The sequence below is a fragment of the Mustela nivalis genome (assembly GCF_964662115.1).
Source record: "Mustela nivalis genome assembly, chromosome: 8".
Taxonomy (NCBI): Eukaryota; Metazoa; Chordata; class Mammalia; order Carnivora; family Mustelidae; genus Mustela; species Mustela nivalis.
In genome coordinates, this window is record NC_139027.1 from 140,608,391 (window position 1) to 140,635,961 (window position 27,571).

The following is a 27,571-nucleotide window of genomic DNA, read 5'->3' on the forward strand; positions in this document are numbered from 1 at the left end:
AGGTGGGTCAGGCTTCGTTCCTCTCCACACCCTTCCTGGGAACTCGACCGGCACCGTGAGGTTAAACCTGAAGCCTCAGCCCAGCCCAGCCGGCTCTGATAAATACAAGTGCGGCTGGGGGCAGAGGACAGGAGAGAGAAGACCAGGGAGCCAGGGGCAGGAGACCTGGGCTGGGAAGGAAGTGATCGGTGATTAGAAGCCTGGCTGTGGGGGACACCGGCCATGGTGGGGGGGCTTGTGGTCATCTGTGTGCCTCCCCACGTGAATATGGGCTCCAGGGGCCACAGCTCGCTGTTGCTGGTTCCAGTGCTGCTGCTGCTGCTGCTGGAGGTGAGCTGGGGCAGGTGCCAGGACCCGGGCTGGGGCCCACAGGCAGGAAGGCCCATGACTAAACGCACAGCTCCTGTTGGCTGTGCCCCTGCTGGGGTGACGGCCTGAGGGAGGGACCAAAAAGGGTGCCCTGGCCATGCCCTGTGAGGTGGGCAGGTGGGGTGCCCAGGATCCCCACGTAGTGGGCCTCGGGCAGCGGGGCTCCTGAACATATACGAAGGAGAGGTCTGGGATCGCAACCTGTTTGGGGCCGCGCTGGGGCTGGGCTAAGGGGACTCATCTTCCACTGGTTCATACAGCACACGCCATTTTTATCTAGGTTTGTGTTGACCCAAACCTCTGAGGATACTTCTGTGCACACCTCACATAAGACTGAGACGATCTGAGCAAACCGAGGGTCGGGGGATGGACCCCCGGCCCCCGCCCTTGGCCATGGCTCAGACAGAAGGATGAATGGGGAAATCAAGGTCAGGACACGCGTGGGCTTGCTGCGTTTGGGCGCACCGTGGGGACTTACCGTGACCTGCACTTGACAGGCTACCAGTGCCACAGCTTTCCACGGAGGGAGGGGCGGGCTCAAGGCTATTGTGTCCAGTTCTCCCGAAGTGGCTGGCCCCAGGGCCAGCTGTTGGTCTGGGCCGGGCCGCTTAGTATCTGAACCCGGCCAGTCCACCCCCGCTGGTGGTCTGGGCTCACCACTGACCTTGGTTCTCAACGTTGGCTTGACGTGGACTCTTCTCAGGAGCTGTCGCACTCCGGAGGCCCGGCCACCTCCCCCAGAGGTTCAGACAGAGCTGATCTGAGGGGCGGCTCTGGCCTTACTGCTTTAACTCGTTAAGCCTCACTTGTTAAACCTTATTTTCTTTGCCGGGAAGTGGAGCTGATGTTTGCTCTCCCTGTCCTGGTGAAGGACGAGAGGGGCTTGGCCGGCGTGTCCGTGTGTCGGTGTCCTTCTGGTCTGGCGACATGCCTCTGGTGCCCACGCTGCGCCTGTTTACGGCTCTGGGTCGGATGCAGGGGATGGGACAGTAAACCAAGTGGGGGCACCCTGTGTGTGACCCACATGTTCCCGTGGGGTTCTGCTTCTGACGCGAGGGCCGTGCTTGGCAGTCTTGCTTGGCATTGGGAGAGTTTTCTCGGTCCCCTTTGGCACTTCCAGTGGCGAATGTCCTCAGGCGGGCAATACTCTCACTTTATCTCCCAGCCTTGTCCAGTCCTGTCAATAGTCCCTTTTAATACTCAAAGCCTGTCCCCCTACTTCCCTTGCTCCTGCCCTTGCCCCTAACCGGGGCTTGCCAGAACACGCAGGTCCTTTCCTCTTCCCTGTTGGATTAGCAGAGCCCAGCCAGGCAGAGTCGTGTCTGAGGGCGTGCTGAGGGGGGGCCCACAGTGGGGAGTGGACCGGGGGTGGTCATTTCAGCGTTTGGTGAAAGCAGCTTTAGACCGATCCCAGGGAAGCAAGACAGAGGACAGCAGCTCTGGGGTCAGGAATCAGGTGTTTCCAGCAATCCCCGTCCTGGACCCTCAACAGGGCAAAGCGCTGTTGCCCAGTCTCTTGCTGAAATGGCTCTGAAGAACCCATTCCTTTCCGCTCCTTTTGTTTGGCCACAGAGCTGCCTTACAACCGCCTCTGACATCCAGAACGGGTGCCCACGGGGCCTCCTCTGAGCTCCGCATTTAGCACCAGGCCCCATCCTGCTGGAGTGCTCTTCTATCTACAACAGTTTTCCTCTGAGACCCCACCTCTTTGCCGTCCGGGGGACATAGAGCAAGTGACAAAGTTGTGGCTTCCCTGCAGGTTTTCATCTTGGATCCAGATTCGGTGATAGGCCGTGCAAGGGGAGTCCTGCCCTGCTCGTAAGGCAATTTCTGGTCCTGAGGATTCCTGAGTCCTCTGCTCTGGGCTGCGGCAGGCTTCCAAGATCAGAGAGGAGGGAGGGTTTGAGACCATGAAATCGGACAGTGAGCAAAGTCTCTTATGTCGTCGCTGCTATTTTTTAACCTGGGAAATTCTAAATTGAATTATTTTTAAAAAACTGTCAGCACCGATGTTCTGCCTGGTTAATTTACAAAACATCCATCCAAGAACAACAGTTAGTGGGATGCAGAAGGTGAGAGATGGTGTGGCCGGGGGGTGGCGGAGGGCATGGAGCCGGGCACTCGGCGGGGACGGAGCAGGCTGGCTCTGTCCTGAGAGCCCTGGGGACCCAGAGAAATGATGAGGTCTGCACTTCTAAAGATCACCAGAGCTTCTGTACAGAGAACATACCTGGGCAGTTGATTAACCTCCTAGGGCTGCCGTGGCCGAGAGCCACACACTGGATAGCTTGGGACACCGGAAGCGCACAGCGTGGCGTCATTGCTCACCGTACCACACTGCATACTTGGATGTTGCTGAGAGAGTAGATCTTTAGAGTTTTCATCACAAGAAAACTAAATCTGTAACTCTGTGTGTTGACAGATGTTAAGTAGACTTATTGTGGTTGATCATTTTGCAATTCTGTACACATACCAAATCACGATGTTGCACACCTTACAGCGAATACAATGGCAAACACCAATTATAACTCTATTTCAAAAAATCCTTCTTGAATGCAAATTTGCAATAAAAAATGAAATATTTTCAGGACAGAATTATTTCCACGTGGACCTTGTAGTTCCTTAGCATCTACTACAGACACAAAGCCCTCCTGGACCTGAGTTATTTCTCTCCAACGACGTCTTGGCTACTCGACCAGGGCAGCCTGCACTGTCCTGGTCCCATGTCCCCACGCCTAGCACTGCCTGTCAGATGATGTCTGCGTGACCCTTGCAACCAGATGCCCGCCTGGCCTGTAACATTAGGGGGACACTGCGGTCAGAGACGTCCAGCCGCAAAGAAGTTTTCTCCCCTCACTTTACAGAAACCTTACTACACCGTTTGGATGGCATCCTCTTTGGACCAACTACCTAAACTTGGCAGGGATGGGAAATATAATAAGCACACTTACAAAGTCATTTTGGCATATATAACCTTTTACTGTTCTACTTGCAACAGCCAGACGTGATCACCTGATTTGCAAGACGTGCGTGGAGGGGGAGACGTGAAACACACAGAGCGTCAGGTGTGCAAAGCTCGGAACCCGCACTCTCATGTGGCTGTTGGCTGAGCTATTCAGGCGCTGGCAGAGTGAAAGCACAGAAGCTTGTGTGTGGAAAGTGTCCTTGAAGTCCTCATTTACAGAAGGGGAAACTGAGGCCAGCAATGAGGAGAAATCTTGATATATTCCTTGTTAGAGGGCTGGGCTCACCTGGGGGAATAGATCTGTGCTGGAAACGGAATGACTTTATTCATTCTTTTGCAAAAACTGCAATTTTCTCCATTTTAAAATCACATACCTGGTTAGACCCTTTATTTAAAACCACTGACACGAATCAAAAAGCATTCAATGTCTGAATAAATCGATGTTTGAGATTTTGGAGCTCCAAGACTTTAAAAATTCTTTTCCTTTAAGTGAATAGAGATGTAGCCCGTAGCAGGAAACAAATACCATCACTGTCTTGATGTTAATGAAACAGGACTAGCTGGTGATGTCCACCCCCCACCAGGAGGGTGACGGGCCACAGGGGAAGGACACACGAGGTATGTGTGTTCATTTTCTGTGAAACCGCTAACACCCAGTCCATCGGGCACCGTGTGCCCTACAGCAAGGACGGACCCTTATGGGTGCAAAATGACCAGGACCAAGGGGGGTCCCTCACCCTGTCCCGGAGACTGAGGCCTGGTCCTAGAGTAGCTGGGGTCCGACTGTTTGCTCTCAGCACGCCTTCACACACATCACATCACTGGGAGCCCAAAGAGCTCCTGCTGGCGTGGGATATATTTACTACGAGTTACCAGAAATTGAGACTGGGACGTTGTAAGTTTTTCTCAGTTCGTTAAAGATGATACTGAACCCAGTACATGTGAGTGGATGCCACATGCTTTTATGAGAAATAACCATATTTTTAAAGAAATTCTGTTTAGCGTGAAGAGTGGCACTGTTTTATATTCTCGCAAATCTCTTGTTCTAAAAGAGGAAGGCCGGATTCCGCTCTCCGAGTCTGCTCTCAGTCTGTTGTAAATGTCATTTAGTTAAAGGACCTGAAGAAATTCTGGTCTCACACATGTATGCGTACGGAAAGGGAGGAATATTTGAATGACCTTGAGCAGATACCTGTGGATATCCTTCTTTGATAATACACCAAAGCTTGACAAGTGGCATGTTTGAACAATCTGAACACATCTTCATAAACCTTCTGTGCTCTGTTACATCAAAACCAGCGGCCTGTCTGTCTCGCGTTTTGGATGATCCTTCCCTGTGCATGACTTCGAAACGTCGTGCGTTAATCAGCAGGAAACTCTCGGCTCGTGGAGTTGCGCAGATCTTCTAAGTGTTGACAGGTTTCATTCCACAAAATCAGAAAATCACTCATTAATATCTCCACGGATATCACCAGAAACATCTGGAAGTTCTGGGAAGCAGTCAAGCCCATGGTAGCAGACGTAAGTTTTCCAACATTCTAAATTTTGACTGGAATGCTTCCCTTCTGTCACTGGCAACATGACTCCCCGCACAGTCCCTCTTGAAGCGATAGGCTCACTCGTTTACCGTCGAAGCACCATCTGCAAGTGCCCAATCCTGAGCGACACAGTCCGGCAGTCAGTCTTTCAAGGAAAATGCTGTCCCATAAAAATGTGGGCCATTCAGCCGGCGACTCCAGCCAGCACCCCGCTGCTTCCGCTGAGACTCTGCCCCGAGGGGCCGCCTGGGCTTTCACGCGCACGTCTCACCTAGTCCCGCACAGTCCTGCAGACGCGCATCCTGGCGGCACAGGACAGTAACGCTGGTGGCCTTTACTGCTTCATCGGTTCTCAGGGGACGTCAGCAACCCAGTCAGGTCACCCATTACTTCATTCCTAAACGCAACAGGCTTTTCCTTCCCTTCTTCCTGCACCTGTGTGGGGATGAGGACGCAGGGATGCCGGCGGCTCTGGCGCTGCTGCCTTCCTTGGGGCTGAGGCCCCAGCCATCTGTCCCATCCGTGCAGATGTCATAGAGGAAAATCAGCACAGGACGCTGGTGTGAGGAGGCAAGCGAGTGGCCTTGAGGACTCTGGTGGTGTCAGGCCTCCGGCGGACCCCACCGGGAGGCCTGACTCCCCAGAAATTTCCTCTCCGCGCGGGGATGTTTGTGACCGCGGCATTTCTGTTTAAGCGAAAACAAAGAATAAGTAATCCGGATAACCAGCCCCGGGGGGGGGGGGGATGAGTCAAGAAACTGTCCCCTGTCCGGGTGCTGAAAGGCTACCCCCGTAGTGAAACAGTTGGACGAGAGCCACAGGCGTCAACACACCCGCACAAGCTCGTTGCGTGTCCTTGTGACACACTCTGCACTGCCTGTCTCTATACCCACAGTGTCGCCGTGTCCGTGCGGCTGTCCTGGGGCGTGTTGAAACGTAAATAATACATAATTCTTGATGTAGATCACCATGTAAGTGAAAAGTACTGAGTTTTATTGTTTTATTGATTATGATACGATAAAATCTAAAAATAAGGAAAAAATAAAAGAGGAAACAGGGAAAAAAAAGCCCAGTTGCTTCTCTCCACCAGTTAAAGCCCGGTGCTATTCCGCACTTGCCGTAAGCTCACCGTGCTCACCGCCGGCACAGTTTGCTCTCCCCCTGTGCTGCGTACAGTTGAGTTAGGTGTCCCTGATGTCGGCCAGACTCTGTGAGAATTCTTTTGGTTAGTTCTCCTGCAGACGCTCAGGAAAAGCAGTAAGTGTGACCTGAGATGTCAGGAGCAAGAAGTTATATTTATCCATTAAGGTTTTTTTTTTTTTTCTCTCTCTCTCTTTTCTCATTGGAGAAGATTTTGTGTCTTCAGGCAGTTTCTACATGAGTCTGATAAGTGTATCCCTTACTAATTCATGCCCTTTGTATTTTTAAGGTCAACAGCGTCAACAGCCTCCAACAGGAAGAGGACGATCTTATGGATGGAACAAATGTGGGGTTTGGAAGTCACCGTCTTCATAAACTAAGTGAGATCACACTTGACTCAGATTTGATTGCAGTTTCAAGGTTTTTAGTTCCTGGTCGATGTTCAGTTTGCAGAAAATAAATTAGTAACCAGATGTGGCCTTTTGGAATCTTGAGGGACTGCTAGGGAGTTGTAGTGGATGCTTTTATGGCTCCTAGAATATGAAGAATCTGCGAACATCAGACACCAGCCGCACGGCACTGGCCCAGAGCTTCCTCCTCACTGTTTTCCTCTTTATGGAGTTAAAATATATGGGATTGACATCATCCAGTGTGTGGACTTTGGACAGCCCAGGGAGGCAACCATGTTTGTTAGGAACTCAGGCCACCTTACGAATACTTCCTTCCTGTGGTTCTTATCAGCAACTCATTTTCTAATTAAATACAGTTGACCTTTGAACAACATGGGTTCGAAGTGCGTGGTCCACTCATATGCTGATTTATTATAGGACAGGGCTAGTGAGTGCATGTATTTTCTATCCTTATGGACTTTCTTAACGACGTTGTCTTTTTTGTAGCCCACGTCATGCTAAGAATACGGTATATAATACACAAACGTACAGAGCATGTGCTAATCGACCGCTCTTGTTATCGATAAGGCTTCAGGTCAACAGTAGGCAGTTAGTTAAGTTTGGAGAGAGTCAAAGTTTCTACGATGATTTTTGGGTACCCCTGGGGGCAGTGCCCCAGCTGCGCATTGTTTCAAGAGTCAACTACAATTTTTGAAAAGGCTCACATGTTTGTAGATAAAAATTAATATGTAGATTAAATTTTAATTTTAAATTAAAATTAAAGCAACTTTGCTTGCAGTGAGTAGTTGGTTAAACCCTGTGGTCCCTCCCCTGACAGTCTCTGAGCCCAACGTCTGAGTCTGAGTCTCTCCCTGTTGGAAGGGAGAATAGTTGATGAAGAGACGTTGAAGGCCCATCACCCCTGAACGGAGACGTCCCCAGTGACTATTTCGGAAAGACAGAGGGCAGGAGGAGGGAGGGCCTTGCTCGTCCATTCAGCGGCTGAGGGTGTGTCTGCCATTGGGCAGGCGCTGGCACACGGCAGGCAATGATTTTAAATGTGATCTTTAATACGATCTCAGGATCCGTGTAAAATCAGGGGGTGGCCCACAGTCTAGAAACGCCTCCACGGTTGTCAAGAGAACTGGCATTTTAAATTTCTAAGCATTGGAGGCAGCTGTGAGGACGCCCGTCTGTGCTTGTCACATCACCTCGCCGTCATCCTCATGGTCGTCACTGAAATTTTAGGGAGAGAGCCACCGGCCCCTACGGCGATCCAAGAGAAGACAGATTATTACCACCCTGGAGCTGGAGGAGGAAGATCAAGCACCCTTTCCCAAACTTGTTGCGGAGGTGAGGAGGGCCCCCCGCCCCCTCTGTAGGCACGCCTCCCCTTGTCAGGAGGAACGAGTGTTGAAGAGCTACGTGCGAGGGAGGCCGGGGAGTGCAGTGGGCAGAGGAAGGCCGCACTGGCTTCTAGAACCTGCTCTACCTCCACCCGGCCGGGGCGCTTCGGGCAGGTCCCCGCATGTGAGCGTGCGCTAGCGCATCAGTCCCGTGGGACGAGGGCTGCTTCCCTCCAGCCTGCCGGCCTGCTTTCTTTGGCCCACACCAATGTATTATTTAAAAATAAGGAGCCCGCAGTGACCAGAGACTGGGAGGTGGTGGGAAAAGGGAGATTTGAAAAACTAAAGAGAAAGCAAAACGCCGTGACTGCCAGGGCCGGTGGGGAGGAGGTCATGGGGGTTTACCGTGTGAGGGGGACAGAGTGTCCCTTTGGTAAGATGACGAGCGCTCCGGACGCCGATGGTGGCGGCCACGCGACAGCATGAGTGCGCTTGGTCCCGCCCGACCGCGCGCTTCAGGATGATGAAGGTGGAAAATACCATGTTGTGTGTATTTTACCACAATGACATGGAACTGGTAGGAAGATTGTACTAGAAATTCTGTACTTCTAGAGGCTTTCCGACAGTCCGAAGGTCTGCCCACAGGGAGCCTACGTTCCACACGGCAGCGACGGGATGGGCTTGAGTTTCCCACGGTCCCCCCGCTCCCTGCTGTCTCCCTCCGTCTGAGGTCGAAGCCATCATGCGACCATCTTGGGATGCCAGAATATTCGCATGTGGCCCATGTCATTCTTGCCGTGACACGCCTGACCCTGTGGACCCGTGAATTACACGCTGAGTGACTCGGTCCCGACAGCACCGACATCCTACGATTTCTGGAGAAAGAAATTAAAATAACTCCTATTTTTGCAGCATTTATAAAAATAGTAGATGCCTGCTATAAAAAAAAAAAAGAATGTTTTCAAGACTCAATGGTTCAGACTCTCCACTCCCAAGAGTTCAGGGGACGCTGTGGGCTCATACCACAGGTGCCCCACACCCCTGCTGCGGGAGCCCCACCTCCTCGCTCTTTCTCACCGTGCGGTCAACGAGAGGACCTACCTTGTGGGGCTGTTTTAAGGATTAAACAGGCGAGGGCACGAAAGGCATAGAGTCCGCTGGCTCATTCTAAGCCCTTTCTCCGTGTTAGCCGCACGAGTGCTCTTCCTCTCCCTGAGAGAATCACTCCTGTTAACCCCTTCCAGAGAGTTCTCTAGAGTCTCACCAAGGGGAGTCCACCTTGACAAGACGGGATCACTCTACGCGTATTGTTCTGCAACTTGTCCTTCTGGTTTACCCGTGAGACACAGCCCCCTTTCTGGGGCAGAGTGTTAAGTCCTGACGGCTGGGGGCCCTGCCCCGTGGAGGGGCTACTGCGCTGGGATTCTTCCCTAGGGAGGGACACGTGTGTTCTTCCCACTGGCCCACTGTGACAAACCTCACGCCTGCCTCTTCGCACGTCTCTCTGTTTCCTTCAGATAAACCCTCAGGTGAGCGATTTCGAGGCGTGGGGCTTAGCAGATGCCTGAGTCCCGGCCTTCGTAGTTGGTGTGCCTTGTGGTTTTTTCTCATTCTCTTTTCTCCCATTACTTTTTCCCTTGTAGCTGTTCAACGATATGTCATACATCATGTCATTAATGTATTTAATCAGTGGACCGGGTGTGGACGCGCACCCGGAGATTGGTTTGTTCTCTATAGAAGATCACAGGAACAGAAGAGTGTACGTTCACCGCCCTGTCGACCGGGAGACCACGCCGTCTTTCAAGGTACCTGACATCTGATACATTCTCAGCTTGGGCTTACGGTAAAGCTGTGGCAGGACCGGTATATTCGGCAGGCCTTAGTTAAGCCGCCCATGGGCCACGTCACGGGAGCCTGCCCATGATGCCATGGCAGCTTTACAGCACGGATGGGCCGAACAGGCTGATTTTGCAACGTCCTTTTAAAGTTCTGGACGCTGGGATGAGGTATGGGAACTGACCCAGATCTTCCTTCTAATGACTGGATTCCCAGCACGATCAGACTCGCAAGGAAGACAGAAAAACAGGCTGATGAGCAGAGTTGCTGGCTGCGAAGAGTGGGCTAAGCGGGGGTCATGGAGACACCACCCAGGCCAGGCCCTCCAGCTCAGCCACCTGCCTCTGCAGAAGGATGCTTGCTACCGGCTCGCGGCCGTGCGTAAAGCCAGCGTGTATTAGAAGCAAAGTCGGCCCAAGGGTGGGCAAAAGGGCCTTCCCAGTAGCACTGCTGTGCTCCTGGGGCACAAGAATGAGCCAAAACACAAAAAGCTTGTGTTTGGGAGGTGGGGGTGGGGCGGGGAGGGGCTCACTTCTTGATAATTCCGTAAGCCTGTGAGAACGCCGCGCTGGCCTCCGAGCACTGCCGCAAGATGCGATGCGGCCGGAAGAGGGGGGAGTCTGAGTCGCTGGGCATGATCTCACCCGTTTATATCAGAACATGCTCAGTTTCTTCGGATACAAACACACGCAGCTAAGTCTTCCATATTCCTCCAGATCCCCGGCGGCGCTTCACACTGACACACTCCTCGCCGCCTCCTTGCTCCGACGCGTACAAGGGGCCTCGTCCAGTGTGTTTGCCTTTTCTCCTGTGTGCTCATCTGTGGCCAAAAGCACCTGACCTGCCCTGTCATATCGGTGGTCGTACGCCCCGCCTGCGCCCCCCCAACGCCACCACACTGCGGTGTATGTATGGCGTTACATCCCAGGATGTAAATCTTAAGTCTGTAACAAAAGGCTGAAAACCCTTTCCAAGTGCAGACGACATCCGTGACCTTTCCTTTCCCCGCTGCAGTTCTGAGTCCCCGGAAATTCTGAGCGTCTTGTCAAAGAATAAACAGCACTTGGGCCTCCCAGGCCTCCCAGAGAACTGACGGTCTCCGATGTGGCTTTTAGGATCATAAATGGACTATAAGATAATAAACACAAAACAAACAGGCGGCGCTTATTTTTCAGTGGAAGCCTTGCAGTTGGCACCGTGTCAGAGCCAGAAGTCCGCGTGATTCTGGAGCCGAGTTGCCAGCGCGGCCATAAATTATACAGGAGCCTGCGGAGACGGTGTGCAAGAAGCCAATTTGCTTGCACAGAAATTTAAAAATGTATGTTGCATTCCCTGGAACAGACCAGTTCAGTGGTCTTGAGGGGACAGGAGACAGCTAACCGCGGAGAGCCTGGGGCCCCGGCCACTGTTGCAGGAGAGCTGTGGGGACCACCATGGTGGAGGCTGATGAGGGGAAGCCGACAAGTCTGCAGGAAAGAGGCCCAGGGAGGTCGGTGCGGCAGAGACCCCATGGGCTCTGGGGAAAGGGGCAGGCTGCTGCCTGAGGCTGGCGGGGGCCGAGACCCCCAGGACCTGAAGCTGCCTTCTCTGGGCTCTGGGTAGCTGTGGACTTGATGTAGCCAAGTCCACAGCTACTTGGACTTGAATCTGGGCTGCGCCGAGTGAAGCACTGTTCCCAGAGCAGACCGTCCTCCACCTGGAGAATGATTCCGCGTGCGTGGTGTCCCTCTTGCTCATTCCTTTTTCTGGGACTCTGAACTCCGGCCTCAGCGCTGACCCCCCACAGTCTTTTCACCTTTCTACAAATAAAACCACTGTTCATCCGAGAGCAGCAGAGACTCAGCGGCAAGTCGCATCAGATTTACTTTAGCATGTAAACCACATGTATTATGTATGTTCTATCATATATCACATATTTTATGTATATATTATTATGTATTTGTATTATATTATGTGTATGTATGATATATAATGTGCATAACACATGTAATATATAATGTACATAATATATGTAATATATAATACAGATATTGTGGTGACAACATATAACAATTATGGAGGGTCCCAATATATAATACGTAACATCTGTTATATATACCGGGTGGCTCAGTGGGTGAAGAGTCTGACTCCTGATTTTGGCTCAGGTCGTGATCTCGGGGTCCTGGGATGGAGCCCTGCAGCGGGCTCCGCGCTCAGTGGGTCATCTACTTGAGACATTTCTTCTTCTCCCTTTGCCTCTCCCTGCCTGGCTCTCTCTCTCTCAAATAAATAGATAAATTATTTTTTGGAAAATATATATATGGTGCTCACTTCGGTGGCACGTAGACTAGAACTGGAATGGTCCAGAGAAGATTACCATCGCCCCTTGGAAGGATGGCAGGCAAATTTGCGAGGTGTTCCTTATTTAGAAAAACAAAAATAAATCATACATATGGTTGCCCACTTTTTATTTTATAAGTGGGGACTCTTTAAAATTAATACTTTCTTTTTAGAGCTGTTTTGGGTTGCCGGAAGAGGAGAGTGGAGAGTACAGAGCACCTGCTCCCCCTCTGCCGCACCCCACAGGTCCCCTTCTCACTAACGTGGCGCATCGCTGCTGTACTTTTACAACACATATCACACATATCACATATATTTACGATACACTCCCATTAGGGCTCACTTCCGGTGCCGCCCACGCTATGCATTTGGACAAATTGTATATGACACATATACACCGTTATAGTACAACACAGAGTATTTTCACTGCCCTCACAGTTCCCCCAGCCTCTCCATTATCCATCCACCCCTCATTCCCGCGCCCCCGGCAGCCCTGATCCTTTTGCTGTCTCCCTATTTTGCCTTGTCCAGGATGTCACATGGTTGGAGTCACACAGGGTGTATACAGCCTGCTCAGACCGGCTTCCCTCACTTAGTAGGGTGCACTGAAGAGTCCCGCAGGTCCTGTTAGTGCGGGATAATGCTCCACCATCTGGAGGCTCGCAGCTTGTCCAGTCACCAACTGAAGGACATCTCGGTTGCCTCCGTGTTTGATGATTATGCATAAAGCCACTTTAGACATCTGTGTGCGGGTTTTTGTGTGGTCGTAAGTTTTCAACGCTTTTGCATAAATATCAAGGAACATGATTGCTGGTTTGCACGGTTAGAGGATGTTTTGTTTTGTAAGAAACCGCCAAAGGAATGAGGAATTATTTGCCATCTGTATATCTTTGGAAAAAAAGATTTTTGTCTGTTCAAATCCTTTGCCTATTTTTAACATTTGAAAATCAATTTTAGCAAGGTCCCAGGAAATAAAGTTAATATATAAAAATCAATTGTATTTGTATATACCAGTGACAAATAATTGGAAGTCAATGTTTTAAAAACAGTATCATTTATAATATCACCAAAACAAATGAAGTGCTTAGACCTAAATCTAAAATCTGTGTAGGATCTGTTTACTCAAAGCTATAAAACACAAATGAAAGAAACCAAGGAAGACCTAGTTGAACGAAAAAACAGACTGTATTTATGGATTGAAAGATTGAGTAATAAAGGCATAATTCTTCCCAAATTTATCTGTAAGTTCTCTAGACTACTCGAAAGACTAGCAGACCTTTGCATCGATCTCAACAAGCTGATACCAAACTGTATATGGGCAGGCAACCAGCTTTTGGTTGTGTTGACTTTGTTTTGCTCTTCTGAATCTTACTGGTATCTTGTGTTCATCTTTATTATTTTCTTCTTTCTGTTTGATTCTAATTTACTCCTTTTAAAACGATTTATTTATTTATTTTAGAGAGAGAGACAGAGAGACAGAGAGACAGGAGGGGCAGAGAGAGAGAGAATCCCAAGCAGACTCCCAGCTGTGCACGAGCCCCACACAGGGCTGGGTGCCTTGACCCTGAGATCGCGACCTGAGCCGAAATCAAGAGTCTGATGCCTAACCGACTGAGCCACCCAGGTGACCCAATTTCCTCTTTTTTTTTTCTTTTCTTTTTAAGTTCGTAAGAAACCGAAGTGAGAAGCCCATAGTGTAGCTTTGAGACCTTTTGAGAGGAAAGACTTCTCAAGGCATGTTTGAGACAAGTGGACCCTCCTTCTTCAAGCCCAGAAGTGACATCACTAACCACTCCAGAACCCACCATATGTCAACAGCTGGGCTGGTTCCTTTCAGTTCCCTTTCCCCAGAAGTTCTAATGTCTGCTCGCCACGGCGTCTCTGCAGTATTGTTCAGTGTCTGTATTTCTCACCACGGCACCAACAGCAGAAACTGAGGCTCCTGAACAAGGTGGTTACGTTTACCTGGGTAGAAAGACTGAGATTAGAACCCGATCACAACTAATATTTCCTGAGCGCCTCGTCCGTGCCAGCACTGTGCTCAGTCCCCGGGGTCATGTGGTGAAGGTCAGCAGTGAGGTCTCTGGCCCCAGCAACTTTGCAGCTCGTGCAGGAGAGGACGCAGAACATGCGAGGACAGTAACACGTACCGGGCCATCAAGTAAACGATCCCACAACATCAACTCCGCTCTCTGCTTCCCGGGTTTACTTTGACGTCGTGAATCACCTTACAGGAAAGCTCTTGGATAATTCCTTGGTTTTCAACATTAGGATCTGTGATGTGAATGATCACGCACCCCAGTTTCCTGAGAAGGAATTCAACATCAGTGTGAAGGAGAATCACATGGCAGGTGCGTGAGACCGGATGCGAGGGCTTCCTCTCCCCGAGGGTCCTCTCTGGTCCCCCTGCGTCGATGCTGGTGTGGTGCCCGATCCTCCTTGTCTTTTGGGAGACATGTCACTGTTCAGAACACATCCCAAAGGTGGCGGGCTCTGGTTTTGAGCAGAATGCTTGGAGGTCTGTAAGAGTTGTATTGTATTGGCAATAAAATGAGATGGAAATTGTGTCTGTTGCAAGAGCTGGTATGTGAAGGCCGGTCTCAAATAAGCCAGACGCACTGAGGGAGAAAGGCGAGTGGAACGGTGCCTTCCTGGACAGCTCTGTAAACTTCTCTCCGGGCAAATGGCAATGGGGTGACATCTCGAGTTTCTGAGCTGCAGAGTCTGTGAGTCTTTAAATCCAAACCAGTCTCACTAGAATGGGCATCTACTTTCATAACAGAAAAGCATTATTTATTTCACAAAAGAGGCTTCAGAAAATTTGGAAAAATTCCAAGAAATTAAGACAGAACTAGAGAGCATATTTAATACTTCCAATTAGAGGTAAGTCCCATCCATGTTTTGGTTTATATTCTTTCAGTATTTTTCTTTGAATTTTATATGTGTGTGTGTGTACACACACTATATATTTATCTACGTGTATATATTCTCTGATTTTAGATATAATTAATTATGCATTTTTCATCTTTATCATAGTGCAAAATGTATATGAATATATATGAAATATTTACAAATGTGCGGATGTTTTTTTCTTGTATACTTACGAATTTTCTTTTCTAAACAGGCAAATTTACTGTTTGTAACCTAACCGTGTACCCCCTCAGCATCTGATTATGTAATATTTTATTTCATGGATGTGCTTAAGGTTTTTTAACTAATCTCCTGTTGTTAGACATGGATGCACTATTTCCACTTTTTGTTACCTTCACGAAATATGCTTCAGTGAACATCTTTGAGCTAAATCTGTGTCCACTGAAGCATGATTCACTGGTCATAATTTAGAGGAGTAGAGTGGCTGGTTCTGACTGCGCACACAGTTTCAGGGTTCCGCTTTCCTCGCCCACCGGCAACATCTGAGGGCACCTGGCACACGGCCCGTCTTTGATCATTAAATGCTCGCACGTTTATCCACTTCTGTGTCTCGAACAGATGCACGGTTCCTTTCTTTGTCCTTTTCTGTTTGGGTGCTTGTCATTTTTCTTCTTGATTTTAACCTTCTCATTCGGTATTAAAAGTGTTTATGTCTTTGGGGCGCCTGGGTGGCTCAGTGGGTTAAGCCACTGCCTTCGGCTTAGGTCATGATCTCAGGGTCCTGGGATCGAGTCCCGCATCGGGCTCTCTGCACAGCAGGGAGCCTGCTTCCCTCTCTCTCTCTGGCTGCCTCTCCATCTACTTGTGATTTCTCTCTGTCAAAAGTGTTTATGTCTGCCATATATATTTTAAATATGTTTTTCTGGTTTATCATTTCTTTTAACATTTTGTCTACATAGTTCTTTTTGGCACAGACTTTAAAATCGGTGTGCTCTGTCAATGCTCTCCTTACGTCTTCTGCATTTGCAATCATGATTAGAAAGTTCTCGTGACTACTTAGGGGTGCCCGGGTGGCTCAGTCGGGGAAGCGTCTGCTTTCAGCTCAGGTCATGATCCCAGGGACCTGGGTCCGAGTCCCATGTTGGGCTCCCTGCTCAGCCGGGGTCTGCTTCTCCCTCTCCCTCTATGTTCACTCTTTCTCTCTCTCTCTCTCTCTCTCTCTCAAGTAAATAAACAAAATCTTCTAAAAAAGAGAAAGTTCTTTTGACTATTCGAATATCCTTCTTTATTTTTTTATAGCATATCCACAGTTTGATTTTATATTTAAATATTTAACCCATTCTTTGGGATGTCTCAATGTCATTTAGCAAAGAAGCATCATTCCATTGGTTTGTCAGGCTGCTTTTGGTCGATAGTAAATGTTAAAACAATTCTTTCCAGGTCAACCTATCTTCAAGATGTTAACAGTTGATTCGGATGAAGAAAATACTCCAAACTCTCAAGTCCTTTACTTCCTTATTTCTCAAACGCCGTCGCTGAAAGAAAGCAGCTTCCAGACTGACCCGATTAGCAGAGAAATGCAGCTGTCAGGGTGCTGAGATTATGAGCTTATGTGGAATTTGTGATTTTGAAAAAATGAGATGTGTTCTTGATCTTGGAGCCTGGGCTTAAGATTTATGTTTATAGTGGAAAACGCTCGGTGGCTGGCGTTGCTATTGAATCTGCGATACTGCATTATTACTTTGTTAATAGCTCCCTTTGCTGTAGTGCGGGCTGCCCTGTTCCTGTCCTTCCCACCTAGACTGCTCCGCGGTTTACGCTGCGTGTTGGAGCGAAGGATTCGGGAGAACCTCCCTTGACGTCCACGGCCACGGTTCACGTGAACGTGCAAGAAGGCAGCAACCACCGGCCCACGTTCACCCGGGAGAACGTTCGGCACCTGGACGGCCCGAGATGCTAGATCCCCGACCCCAAGTCCCCGGCTCAGCTCCGCTGAGGGAATTCTCCGTAGCCCCCAGGATACAGGTCGCTCTCCAAGATCACTCAAACTAGACGGAGGCGTCCCCCAACCTGATAGAGAATCATTGAGTAACGGACTTGTGAGCTCACGTGTCCTTTTACTGTTTTGAGCCGAACGCTGTGCTTGGAGCGGTCCCGTGCGTGCTTTCGTCTGGAACTGCCGGGATTTGCACGCGGTGTCTGTCTTACCGACGGGGACGCCGAGGCACCGGGGAGAGAAGGACTCCGTGCTCGCGTGGCAGGGAAGTCTCTCAGGTCCGCACGACTGACCGGGGACGGGGAGTTCGTGGTCGCGGGGTCAGGGTCGGCTGCCCGGAGCTCTGCAGGATGTTGGGCAGCAACCCTGCCCTCTGCCCACGAGACACGAGATGCCGGGGGCACCTCCCAGGCACGAGAGCCCAGAATGTCTGCTGCCAATGCCCGGCATCCCCTGGAGGGCAGGCCTGCCGCTGGGGTGAGAAGCTAGACCTGAGCTTTTCATACAACATCTGGAGTTCTGGAATAGTGAAGATTTTTATATCAGGCTCCACACGGGATTTCACATGCTGCCAATCCCCGTGTGTGAAGAAAGCACTGGAACCCATTGTTGCAGATCATTTGGAAATGCCGCATCCCTTGAGATAGGCAAGATTGCTAAAAACACTCAGGACTGGTTTCCTAGTTCATGACTTTTGCTCTTTCATTTGCATTTTTTAAAAGAAAAATATCCATTTTACTTCTTTCTCCTGACCTCTCTCAGTGAGACCTTTCCCAACAACCGAGTTCAATCCCTAACACAACATCCCACCCACAGTCCCTACCCAATGCACGTGCGCGAACGCGCGTGCACACACACACACACACACACACACACTCATCTGCTCCCTGGGGATGGAGTTTTGAGGATCCCGCTCACACACCTAAGATAGAATCTGGCACGTTGGAGCCTTTGTTGAATATTGATAAATGCTACCAACAATTATTTTCAAAAAGTATCATTTGAAAAAAAATGTAAAATCTGTACACCCCACCCATGGGGTGCCTTGGTGGCTCAGTCAGTTAAGGGTCCAACTCATAATCTCAGTTCATGTCTTGATCTCAGGGTCGTGAGTTTGAGCCCCACACGGGGCTCCATGCTGGGTGTGGAGCTTACTTTAAAAAAAAAATAAAATCTTAAAAAAATTATACAGAAAAACTGAAACGTTTTCAAATGAAAACACTTTGCCAAGCAGTACAGAATAACTGAAACATATTGAAACTTGTTTTGAAATCCTTCTCTGGCTTAGTAAAAAGCTCTGCTCTCAAGACCGAGGGTGGGGAAAACAAGCCCTGTTTCCACGTATGTGTCAACGAGAAATTATCTTGTCACCGAGAGGACTAACAAACTACAGATCTACATATGTTAGAAAAATGACTGTCCTCATCTAAGCCACCATCAGAGTTCTCTTTGAGAAGAGCTAGGTTTTTTTTAGCAGCATAAACTTGGGTGTCCGTTATGATGTTCAAGATTCTTGGGAAAACAGTGCATCGAGTTGGAGTTCAGAGGACTTTGAAAGCTGCTCAGCTGCAGACACGAGTCATTGGGAGAAGGAAGAGAGGCTTGCGGTGTGGGCGAGATCAGGTGGCGCTTCAGATCGCTCGAGATCAAGTTCCAGAGCAGAGGGCTTCCTGGGCGGAGGGCTTACGTTTTCTTTCTTGCTTCCTTTTTCAATTGTGTGTCTCTACCTCCACGGTGCGGGCACAACGGTTGCCTCCCCCAGTACAGGATTCAGATTTCCGAAGGCCGCACAAGCCCGAGTGTGTGAGCACTCACAGGCAACGAAGAGGGACATTTTGACATTCTGAATGACCCCGAGACCAATGAAGGGATCTTAAATGTGATCAAGGTAAGGCCGTCGGGGGTCGGTGGGGGGATGCCCCTGCCAGGCAGCTGCAGTGTCGGGGCCCGTCTTCGCAGGAGTCCCGGGAGCGAGGTGGGAGCTGGTGCTGGGTGCCAAGCACGCGAGCTGGGGTGTGCTGTGTATGAGGTGGCGCCCAGTGAGGAGGGCAGGCTGGGTCCGGACCACCAGCTGCCCCAGGCCCTTGGCCCCTCTGCCTTCGTGGCTCCTCCCACCAAAATAATACCAATACTGAAAATGACTTTTGACACGGTGCCAAGTTCTTCAACATTTAATTTTTTCTGTTTGAGGCAAAATGGAAATATATATATATATATATATATAATTAAGTAGGCAAAATAGATATATATAGATTCAAATAAAAATTTTTAAGACACTTTCTCTCATCCAGAGAGTTCATGTTTTTCCTCTGGAGTCTAAAAGTCCTTCCAAGGTATATTTGGGCCCCTACAAGTCCTGTGGGCTCCTGGCGCTTTGCCTGGTGTGCCTGAGGACAAGCTGGCCCCTCCGAAAAGTAGTATTTTCTCCTTTCACCAACAAGGAACCAAAGCCCAGAGAGGTTGGGTTGTTTTCACGAAGTCACACAGCTGGAGGAGGGGTTCTGACTAAGGTGGTCACTCCACTGCTCTTAGTTAGACCCTGGAGTGACCGGTGCTCCTGGGTTGGGTGGGCGAGTCAACCTGGGATCAGGTTCAAAGACAGGCCTGGGTCAGAGGGTCAGGGGCGAGGTCTGGGCTCCTGCCTGTCGGAGGAACAGGGTGCTGGGAGACGCCCATGGGCCCCAACAGTGCTGTGAACAGCAAGGCTCAGGGGAGCTCCGTGCCAGATGCCGGGACGGAATATCTCACATATTCTTAGCTGTTCAGTCCTTTTAAGTCACTGCCTCCTCTGCACCCTGAGCAACTGTGATCATTAATTTCTGTATTTCCTTAAGCTCCTGTGGTTTTTTTTTTTTTCTTTTTTTGCAGCCGAGTTGCCACATTAATGTTTCATTAGGTTATGGTTTTTGTTGCATTTTTCATTACTCTCTGATGGATGGTGGCTCTTTTCAACCCAGAGAGGGGGAGGAAAATAAAACCCCAAAAAACAGAACTCTGTAAGTGATTTGAAAATGGGCCGGCAACTGCCTTTTGATCATTACCAGAGACAGCGTCAATAATACATAAAACGCAAAGCCACACGCTTGAGTGTGTGCGGCCCCGTGCGGAGCGCCCTCCCCAGGGAAGCAGCAGGTGCTCACGAAACCCTGTCTCTGGGTCCCGCAGCCCTTGGATTATGAAACACGCCCTGCACGAAGCCTCGTCATCGCCGTGGAGAACGAGGAGCTGCTTTTCCCCCGCGAGGGGGCCGGGTCTGGGGGCCCGGGGTGGGGGGTGGCGGCCAGCACCACTGTGAGCATGCAGGTGACGGACGCCAACGACCCGCCAGCCTTTCACCCCCGGAGCTTTGTCGTCGGCGAGGTCGATGGCGCTGGGCCTGGAATTCAGCAGGGAGTTTTCAATGCTGCAGATCCAGGCAGGGCGGCCGGCCCGGTAAGGTGAGAAGAGAGGAATGAGGAGGGGGTCGTTTCAGTGGAACCAGCCAGGTACCTGCGGGCGTTCCTGATGGACGCCTGCCCTGTGGCGGGTGGGTGAGGTTGACGCCACCAGTTATGAAAACACCAGAAGCCACCAGGAGAAGGCCCGCTGGTCCACGTTCAGAGCCTCCTTCCTTCTGTAGCTGCCTCTGATCCCTGCCCCCCACACAGGGGAGCTCATGCATTCATGTCCCCTTGCACTTAGCACATATCGCTTTTATATGGTTTCCTTGTACTAAAATAATTCATGTGTTTCTAGGTCCCTTTTTACCAAAGGGCAGCCCCCTGGCTTCTGGACAACAGAAGTTTTGTTTTCTTTCTGTCTGTCTTCTTCTTTTTTTTTTTTTTTAAATTTAATTGTGGTAAAATATATTTAACAAAAAGTTTACCATTCTAGCCATTTTTAAGTGTATAGTTCAGGGGCGTTAAGCACATTCATATTGTGCAGTCATTCCCACCGTCTGTCTCCAGAACTTCTTGGTCTTATAAAACTGAAACTGTCCCCATGAAACAAGACCCCCCCCCCATTTCTCTTCCCCAGGCGTTGGCAACCACCATGCTCGTTTCTGTCTCTGTCGACCTGATTACTCGAAGTGCTTTGCAGAAGAGAACCGTACAGTATTTGTCTTTCTGTGATCTTGTATTTCACTGAGCGTGGCGTCCTCCAGGCTCGTCCACGTGGTAGTGTGCTACAGACGCAGACCTTCCTTCCTTTTCAAGGCTGAATAATGTGCCGTGGTCTGCACAGCCCGCACTGTGCTCACCCCCTCACCTGAGGGCGCACACCTGGGTTGCTCCGTGTCTTGCCACAGACTTGCTATAATCCCTAGGAGGACAGCAGAGTGGGAAGCACCAGGACTGTCTCTCCACTCAGACCACTGCACTGGAAGAATCTGTCTCACGTACCTAGTTTGCAACTCTGGAGTCTGTTGAAGGCTTGCAGCTGCCAGAGAAACGCTTGGATGGTAAATTGCAGGTAATTTTGGTCAATTATGGCTCTGAGCACAATAGTAGCAATGCATCCCTACCCTCAGCTGGTGGCAGGCAGCTGTGCACCTGTTCCTGGAATGGCCCAACGTAGCTTGCAGGAGCCAGAGTGGGCAAAAACCCTCCGTCCTGAAATACCAGGGATGTGTGCACTGCTCACTGTCTGCTGCTTTCATTCCCAGAGGTGCAAAGAGGAAGGCAGCCATTGGTTGCGCCCCTCCCCCAATGTGGCAGACCCCCTCCCCCACCAGCTGAAGTGTCTTCAGGGATTGGACGGACAGGTGCCATCACTTCTCTCTCCCTTGTTTGCTTTCTCCTATTTTGGGAGCCAGACACTGAAATCTTGGACATTCCACAACCACCACATGTATGAGGAAAATCAGAGAGTGGCCAGCGTGCCCAGGGAAAGGGTCAGGAAAGGCCTGAGAGGACACTGAGTTGAGAGGCTGATCCTCAGCACAGAGACATCCTGTGATGGTCCAATGAACAAACAAAAATAAAATAAAAACGATAAGGAAAAACAAAAAACCCTGGGAAGGGGGAGAATCTGGTTCTCAGTGGTCCCACATGAGAGCCAAATGCCCAGTGTTCAAGGAAAAAAACAACCCAAAAACCACAAGGCACACAACGAAACAGGAAAGTAAAGCCCATTCAAAGGAAAAACAAGAGATCATCAGAAACCGTCCCTGAAAAATACACGATGGCAGATCGGTTAGATGAAGGCTTTCAAACAACAGCCTTAAAAATGCTCAAAGACCTAAAGGGGGATGTGAAGAAAGCCCGGAAATGGTGTGTGAATGAAACGGAAAAGCAGTAAGGAGACAGAACACCTAACAAGAAAGGAGAAGGGTGATGAAGGGTTCACTGTCAGAATTACTTCATACGTAAATGGATTAAACTCTTTAATCAAAAGACAGAGACTGGCAGGATTTTATACATTCCAATCTATGCCTTCTGCAAGAGACTCACTTGAAGATCCAAATACACAAACAGGTCACCTGACACCATATGCAAAAACGAGCTCAAAACGGACCCAACTGTAAGACCAAAAACATTAAACCATTTGAGGGAAGCACAGGGCAACGGCGTCATGACACGGGGCTTGGCAATGAGTTCCTGGATGTGGCACCAAAGACAGACAATGAAGGACAAAAATGTCAAATTGGATCTCATGAAAATCCAAACATTTTGTGCATGAAAAGACACTCTTATGGAGTACAAAGGCTACCCCCAGGATGGGAGAAAATATTTGCAAGTCCTGTAACTGAGAAGGGGCTAATTCCAGAATATATCGAGAGCTCCTGAGATGCAACACCAGAGGAACACCAGCAACCTGATCTAAAAGCGGACACAGGACTTGAACAGACGCTTCTCCAACCAGCACACGAGAGATGTGCAACAGCACTAGGCAGCAGGGAGATGCAAATCAAAGTCCAGCTCACACCCGTTTAGGATGGAGACTACCAAAAAACTGGAAATCAAGTGTGGGCAAGGATGTGGAGAGGCTGGAACGGCTGCAGCCACTGTGGGAAACAGTACGGTAGTTCCTCAAAAAAATTCAAGGTAGGACACCCTGAGATCCATCATGTCCGCTGCTGGGTATGGACACGCCCAAAGAAGTGAAAGCAGGGGCTCAGAGAGATAGTTGTACGCCCTTGTTCTAGCTGCATTATTCCCGATAGCTATAATGCCAAAGCCACCTAAGCATCCACCGAAGGATGAACCGATAAGCCCAACGTGGTATATACGTGTGACAGAATGTTATTCAGCCCTGAAAAGCGAGGACGGTCTTCAGTACGCCACAACGGGGTTGAGCCTGTAGGCGTTGTGCTAAGTGAAATAAGCCAGTCGCAGAAAGACAAATTCTGTATGATTTCACTTACAATTTCCCATTTTGCTTATGATAGGATCTGTGTCTGCTGTGATACATTTCAATTTGCCTTTTGATGTGACTTTTTAATTTTAAAAGTTGCATGTGTTTCCTTCTTACGACCCAGCCAGTTGGGTGACCGTTGATGAGCTCTCAGGAACAGTTACCACCACGCAGCAAATCGACCGAGAACCCCCTTATGTAAATCACAGCTTTTACATAATCATCGTGCAGGCTGTTGACGATGGTAAGTGTTTACCCCAAATCAGGGGAGGCGGACGTGTTTCCTTGCTTCCCGAGGGGAAATGACACTAGTGAGAGTCTTTCCCCACAACGGGGAAAAATAAATAAAATAAAGCTTTTTCGCACTATGCATCCATCTTGGCAACTACTCTTCATGATCGTTTTTGAAATGGCAAAGCAAGGACCAGTGCCCTGGGGAGAGGGGCAGGATGCATTCAGAAGAGACGATATAGGCAGCCAGGAAGCTGCCAGCAGACCCGATGTCCGTTTCATCCCTCCATAAAACAACTCTGTAGCTCTTCCTCAAAGTTGGTTAGCACAGTTTCCCTGTCCTTGGAATGACTGATCAGCTCTGGTCAATGTGACTGTGTGGGACAAATTTGTCGTAAACCGGGGTGCGCAGCGCTCTGAGCGGGTTACAACCCTTTTCTTTATGATCTCCCAAGGCTGGACTTCGAAAGCTGCCCAAGCACAGAGCTGAATAAACAGCGACTCTCAAATAACTTTAATCATTGTGTTTAAGGAGTCTCTGAGTTACAGCCCAGAGTTTAAGGGAAATGTCGGTGTAGGTCCATTTGCATGAGGTTGTGGATGACGTGTGTAGGTGGTGTACACGGATGTATATAGATGATGTGGTAGATGCTGCAGCAGAATGTTGGTTAGGAAGATGCGAAGTCTGTGTTCCTAATCAGTCTGAGGTAGGCAGACGGCAAGGGGGTGTCCATCTTCCAGGGACCGGAAGGAGCAATGTGGTGGGGTCCAGAGGACCCACTGCCCAGTGTCCCCTAATGGTTAACACATTGCAAGACTGTAGTGTCTGCTGACAACAGGGACTCAGACATGGACACAGCCAAAAGCCAAACATCTCCATCTCCATGTCACACCCATTTCCCTCCTGCCCCGCTCCCTTCTTTACAGCCGGCACGACTCACCGGGAAACACGAATGAGTCCATTTTCTACCTGGTTCTACAAATGATCTGAGGTGGCAAGTGTTTTGTTAAGGGACCCTTCCCAGATACTCTGAATTTTCAGAAAAGCAGGAGAACAGAGCAAGCACCTAGGGGAGAGCCTATGACCTTGAAAAGGAAGTGGTTTCAGCGCAATGGCTCCTTTCCTGGGAGGATGACATTGCCCATTCTCCGGGGGCATGTGCGCATCGAGAGGTCTCTCTAAATTAACAAGCAACCCCTCCTGGAATTCCATTTCCCCTCCAGACCGGGACGGGGACCCAGATGCTTTTCCTGTCTGCCGTCAGCGACAACGGCCCCGCTCTCCATCCCCGTTCCCGATACGTGGAGGTCTGCGAGTCTGCGCTGACTGAGACCCTCCTTCTCCAGGCCGAGGAAGCCGACCTGGAGCCCTATGCCAACCCCTTTACGTTTGAATTGGACAATTCGTGGGAAAGAGCGGGAGACACATGGAAGCTGGGGGGAAATCGGGGTGAGTATTTGTATTGGTTGGGGATAAAGCACTGAAAATAACCTGACTCAAACCGACCCAGGAAAGGAATAATGATGATAACAACAACAACAACAACAACAATAATAATAAATCAGCTTTTGTAAGTGACGGAGATGCCAGCCAAGCCTGTGTTCTCTCAGAGCTGGGCCTGGGTGCTCGAGGAATGTCCCTGGAAGATGTGTGTCCCGTGGCTCTGCCTTTCCCTGCGTCCCTTCATTTCCAGGCAGGCTCTCCTCTGCGTGGCAGGTGGCTTCTGGGAGTCCCTGGGACTCACCCGAGTGTGTGGCAAAGGTATTTATATCACTGTGGGGCTTTGGTCAGCTGCCCCATCAGTTATTGTGGGTTGGGGTTGGGAAGGCAGATCTGCTGATTGGCTGCTTCTTGTTGGGCTCTGGGCTTCGCATGTCCTGACCTGCATGGGCTGAGAGTTCAGGAACTGGGGGGGTCTCCCAAAGAAGACCTGGGGTGCTGTTCCCAGGAGCAGCCAAGGGCATCTGCTGTCAACATTCTCCTTGGAGCCGCTATCAGGGTGTCCGTAGAATGTACCTTATTTTGTAGATGGAACTGTGAGCTCCTGTTTACAGCTCTCAGACCCAGAGTGTGTCGTAAACCATTGAACTTTGCCCCAAACAAGCTCTGACCTTTGCCCTCAGCTTCTGGAAGATGAGCTCTAGGCCTTTGGGATGTCTTGCCTGAAAGGAATGCCTCCGTTTACCTTGGGCTTGTGCCCACCAGATACAGACATAATTCAGGGTGGGGGCTCTGGGTCCTGCGGGCAGCCACTGATCTCCCAGCAACACTGGGCACCGAGGTCAGCCGTTGCGTGGCGTGGAACTCTAAATGTTGAGAAGCCTCCTGCCCGGTAATTACTCAGTTCATCAGAGACAAGCAGGGACTTTCCAGAAGCCGACTGTCCACGCAAGGGTCTGTTCCTGTCCCGGCAGAGGCACGTGTGTGGAGCCCTCAGTTGTGGTCACAGGAACTGGGCTCCTCATGGGCGCCCTGGCCCCTGCCTGTGCCGCGCTCATGATGCTGGCGGGTCAGGGGTCTGTGGGTGCTGGCCTGGGGATGCGGCTCCTCTCCCCAGCCTCCCAGCAGAGCGCAGTCCTCTGGGGCAGGGAGCCGGCATGGCAGAGACCAGTGGGACACCTCGAGAATGACCCCTCGGCTCAGCAGAGTCTCAGACGCAGATCAGATGTCCCCAACCTGGTCGGACACACTGACTGCCTGGTGAAAGCAGCTTCTAGGAATTTAGTAGGTAGCAGTTTACTGAATGAACAAACGAATGAATGAACCAACCCAGGAAAATAATAATAATAATAATAGTAATAATAATAATAAATTCGCTTTTGTAACTGAGGGAGATGCCAGCTAAGCCTGTGTTCTAGCAGAGCTGGGTCTCAGTGCTCAAGGGACGTCCCTTGAATAAGCCCCACGAATGAACACTGTGGTTTGCAGAAATAGTGGGGGCAGTGATGGGCAGATACCTGGACTCCTGGACTTGGAGGACACGAATGAGCAAGCTCGGTTCTCAAAGAAATGACAGGATTTTATCGGTCATGTGGTATTGATTAATTCAACCAATAGTTACCCGGCGCTGACGTCTGCCCCAACCCTCACTGTCTTATAGTTACGGAGATGACCACCACCCACTTGACCTTGTCTGTTCATGGCTGAGCTCCGAGTCATCAGAACGAGGTCCTGTTCACACCCCTGTTGAGCACGAGATGCCCGGCTCATTTTCCTGCTCTGTCCCATTGTAGCCACTCTGCTGTGCCCGCTGCGATGCTGTTTTGTGTCCGAAGTCAGGTCTGGAAGCTCCGAGGATGGCCAGCAGACTCTGATCACGTATAATGATGAGAGCAAACCCATTTCAACGCTGGTAGTGGAAACCAGCGCGTCGTGTTTCCGGACGGTGATGTCCGTCAACCCCGGGCCTGTTTTTCCACCCGCCGAGCCCCCGTCACTTCGTCATACTCCCTCATATTCGAGTAGCAAACAGGAAAAAGATCCCCATGAAAACTGTCCAACTCAACTGAACTGAACTGTTATTTTAGGTCATAATGAGGCATGATTCTGCCCCCGCCCAGGCGATGTTTGGCAATGTCTAGAGACCGTTTGGGTGGAGGCTTGGCTGGGGTGGGAAGACACGGCTTTGGCTTCCAGTGGAAGCAGAGAGGCTTAGGGAGCTGCCGAGAGCCCCACTGTGCCCGGGGCGGCCGCACCACAGAGAAGGGTCTGGCCCAACGTGCCCAGAGTGCTAAGGGGGGAAGCCTTGCTTAGGAGGAGATGGTGTCCACCAGCGGACTTGCTCTAGATGGATGCGTGTCAGGCTCGCTAAGGAAATGCGGAGCCCGCCCCACCTCCCTTGCCCGGCGGAGGCTGGACACAGAGCTCGCTGGTCTGGCAGGGACGAGACCCAGACTCTGCTGCCCATTAGCTTCCTCTTTTTGAGCGAGTCTCACCCCGACATCCTTACCTGCCCCCCAGAGAGGATAAAACTCAGCCAGCGGATGGGCTGTGCACCAAAGACGACGCGCCCAGGGAAGCTCCCGCCCTCCTCCGGACACAAGGTGGTCAGTGGGTACCTGAAGGCTGTCAGGCCGCTCCTGCTGACGCTGACCTTGCCGCGTGTCCTCACGGCAGCCCTGGGCTGGGGTCAGCCGGGCAACCAGAGGCAGGCACCGTGAGCTCTCCTGCTGTCTTCACCCGGAACCAAGCGTAGCTGGTTCAAACACTGAAAGCCAAAGAAATGTCCAAAGGG

General features: G+C 50.3%; 1 protein-coding gene across 1 annotated transcript in view; it reads left to right on the plus strand.

Moving 5' to 3' along the window:
- Positions 1-267: 267 nt before the first annotated feature.
- Positions 268-27,571, plus strand: part of CDH26 (cadherin 26) — a gene marked incomplete at both ends in the record, with an annotated part of 34,424 nt that continues 7,120 nt past the window's right edge. The window contains 12 exon segments of the mRNA XM_082743030.1: positions 268-330; positions 7,650-7,754; positions 9,391-9,552; positions 14,106-14,253; positions 16,214-16,368; positions 16,372-16,380; positions 16,575-16,719; positions 18,587-18,657; positions 19,935-20,201; positions 23,202-23,349; positions 24,078-24,097; positions 24,561-24,786. Of these exon segments, the coding sequence (XP_082599156.1) occupies positions 268-330; positions 7,650-7,754; positions 9,391-9,552; positions 14,106-14,253; positions 16,214-16,368; positions 16,372-16,380; positions 16,575-16,719; positions 18,587-18,657; positions 19,935-20,201; positions 23,202-23,349; positions 24,078-24,097; positions 24,561-24,786 (1,519 nt within the window).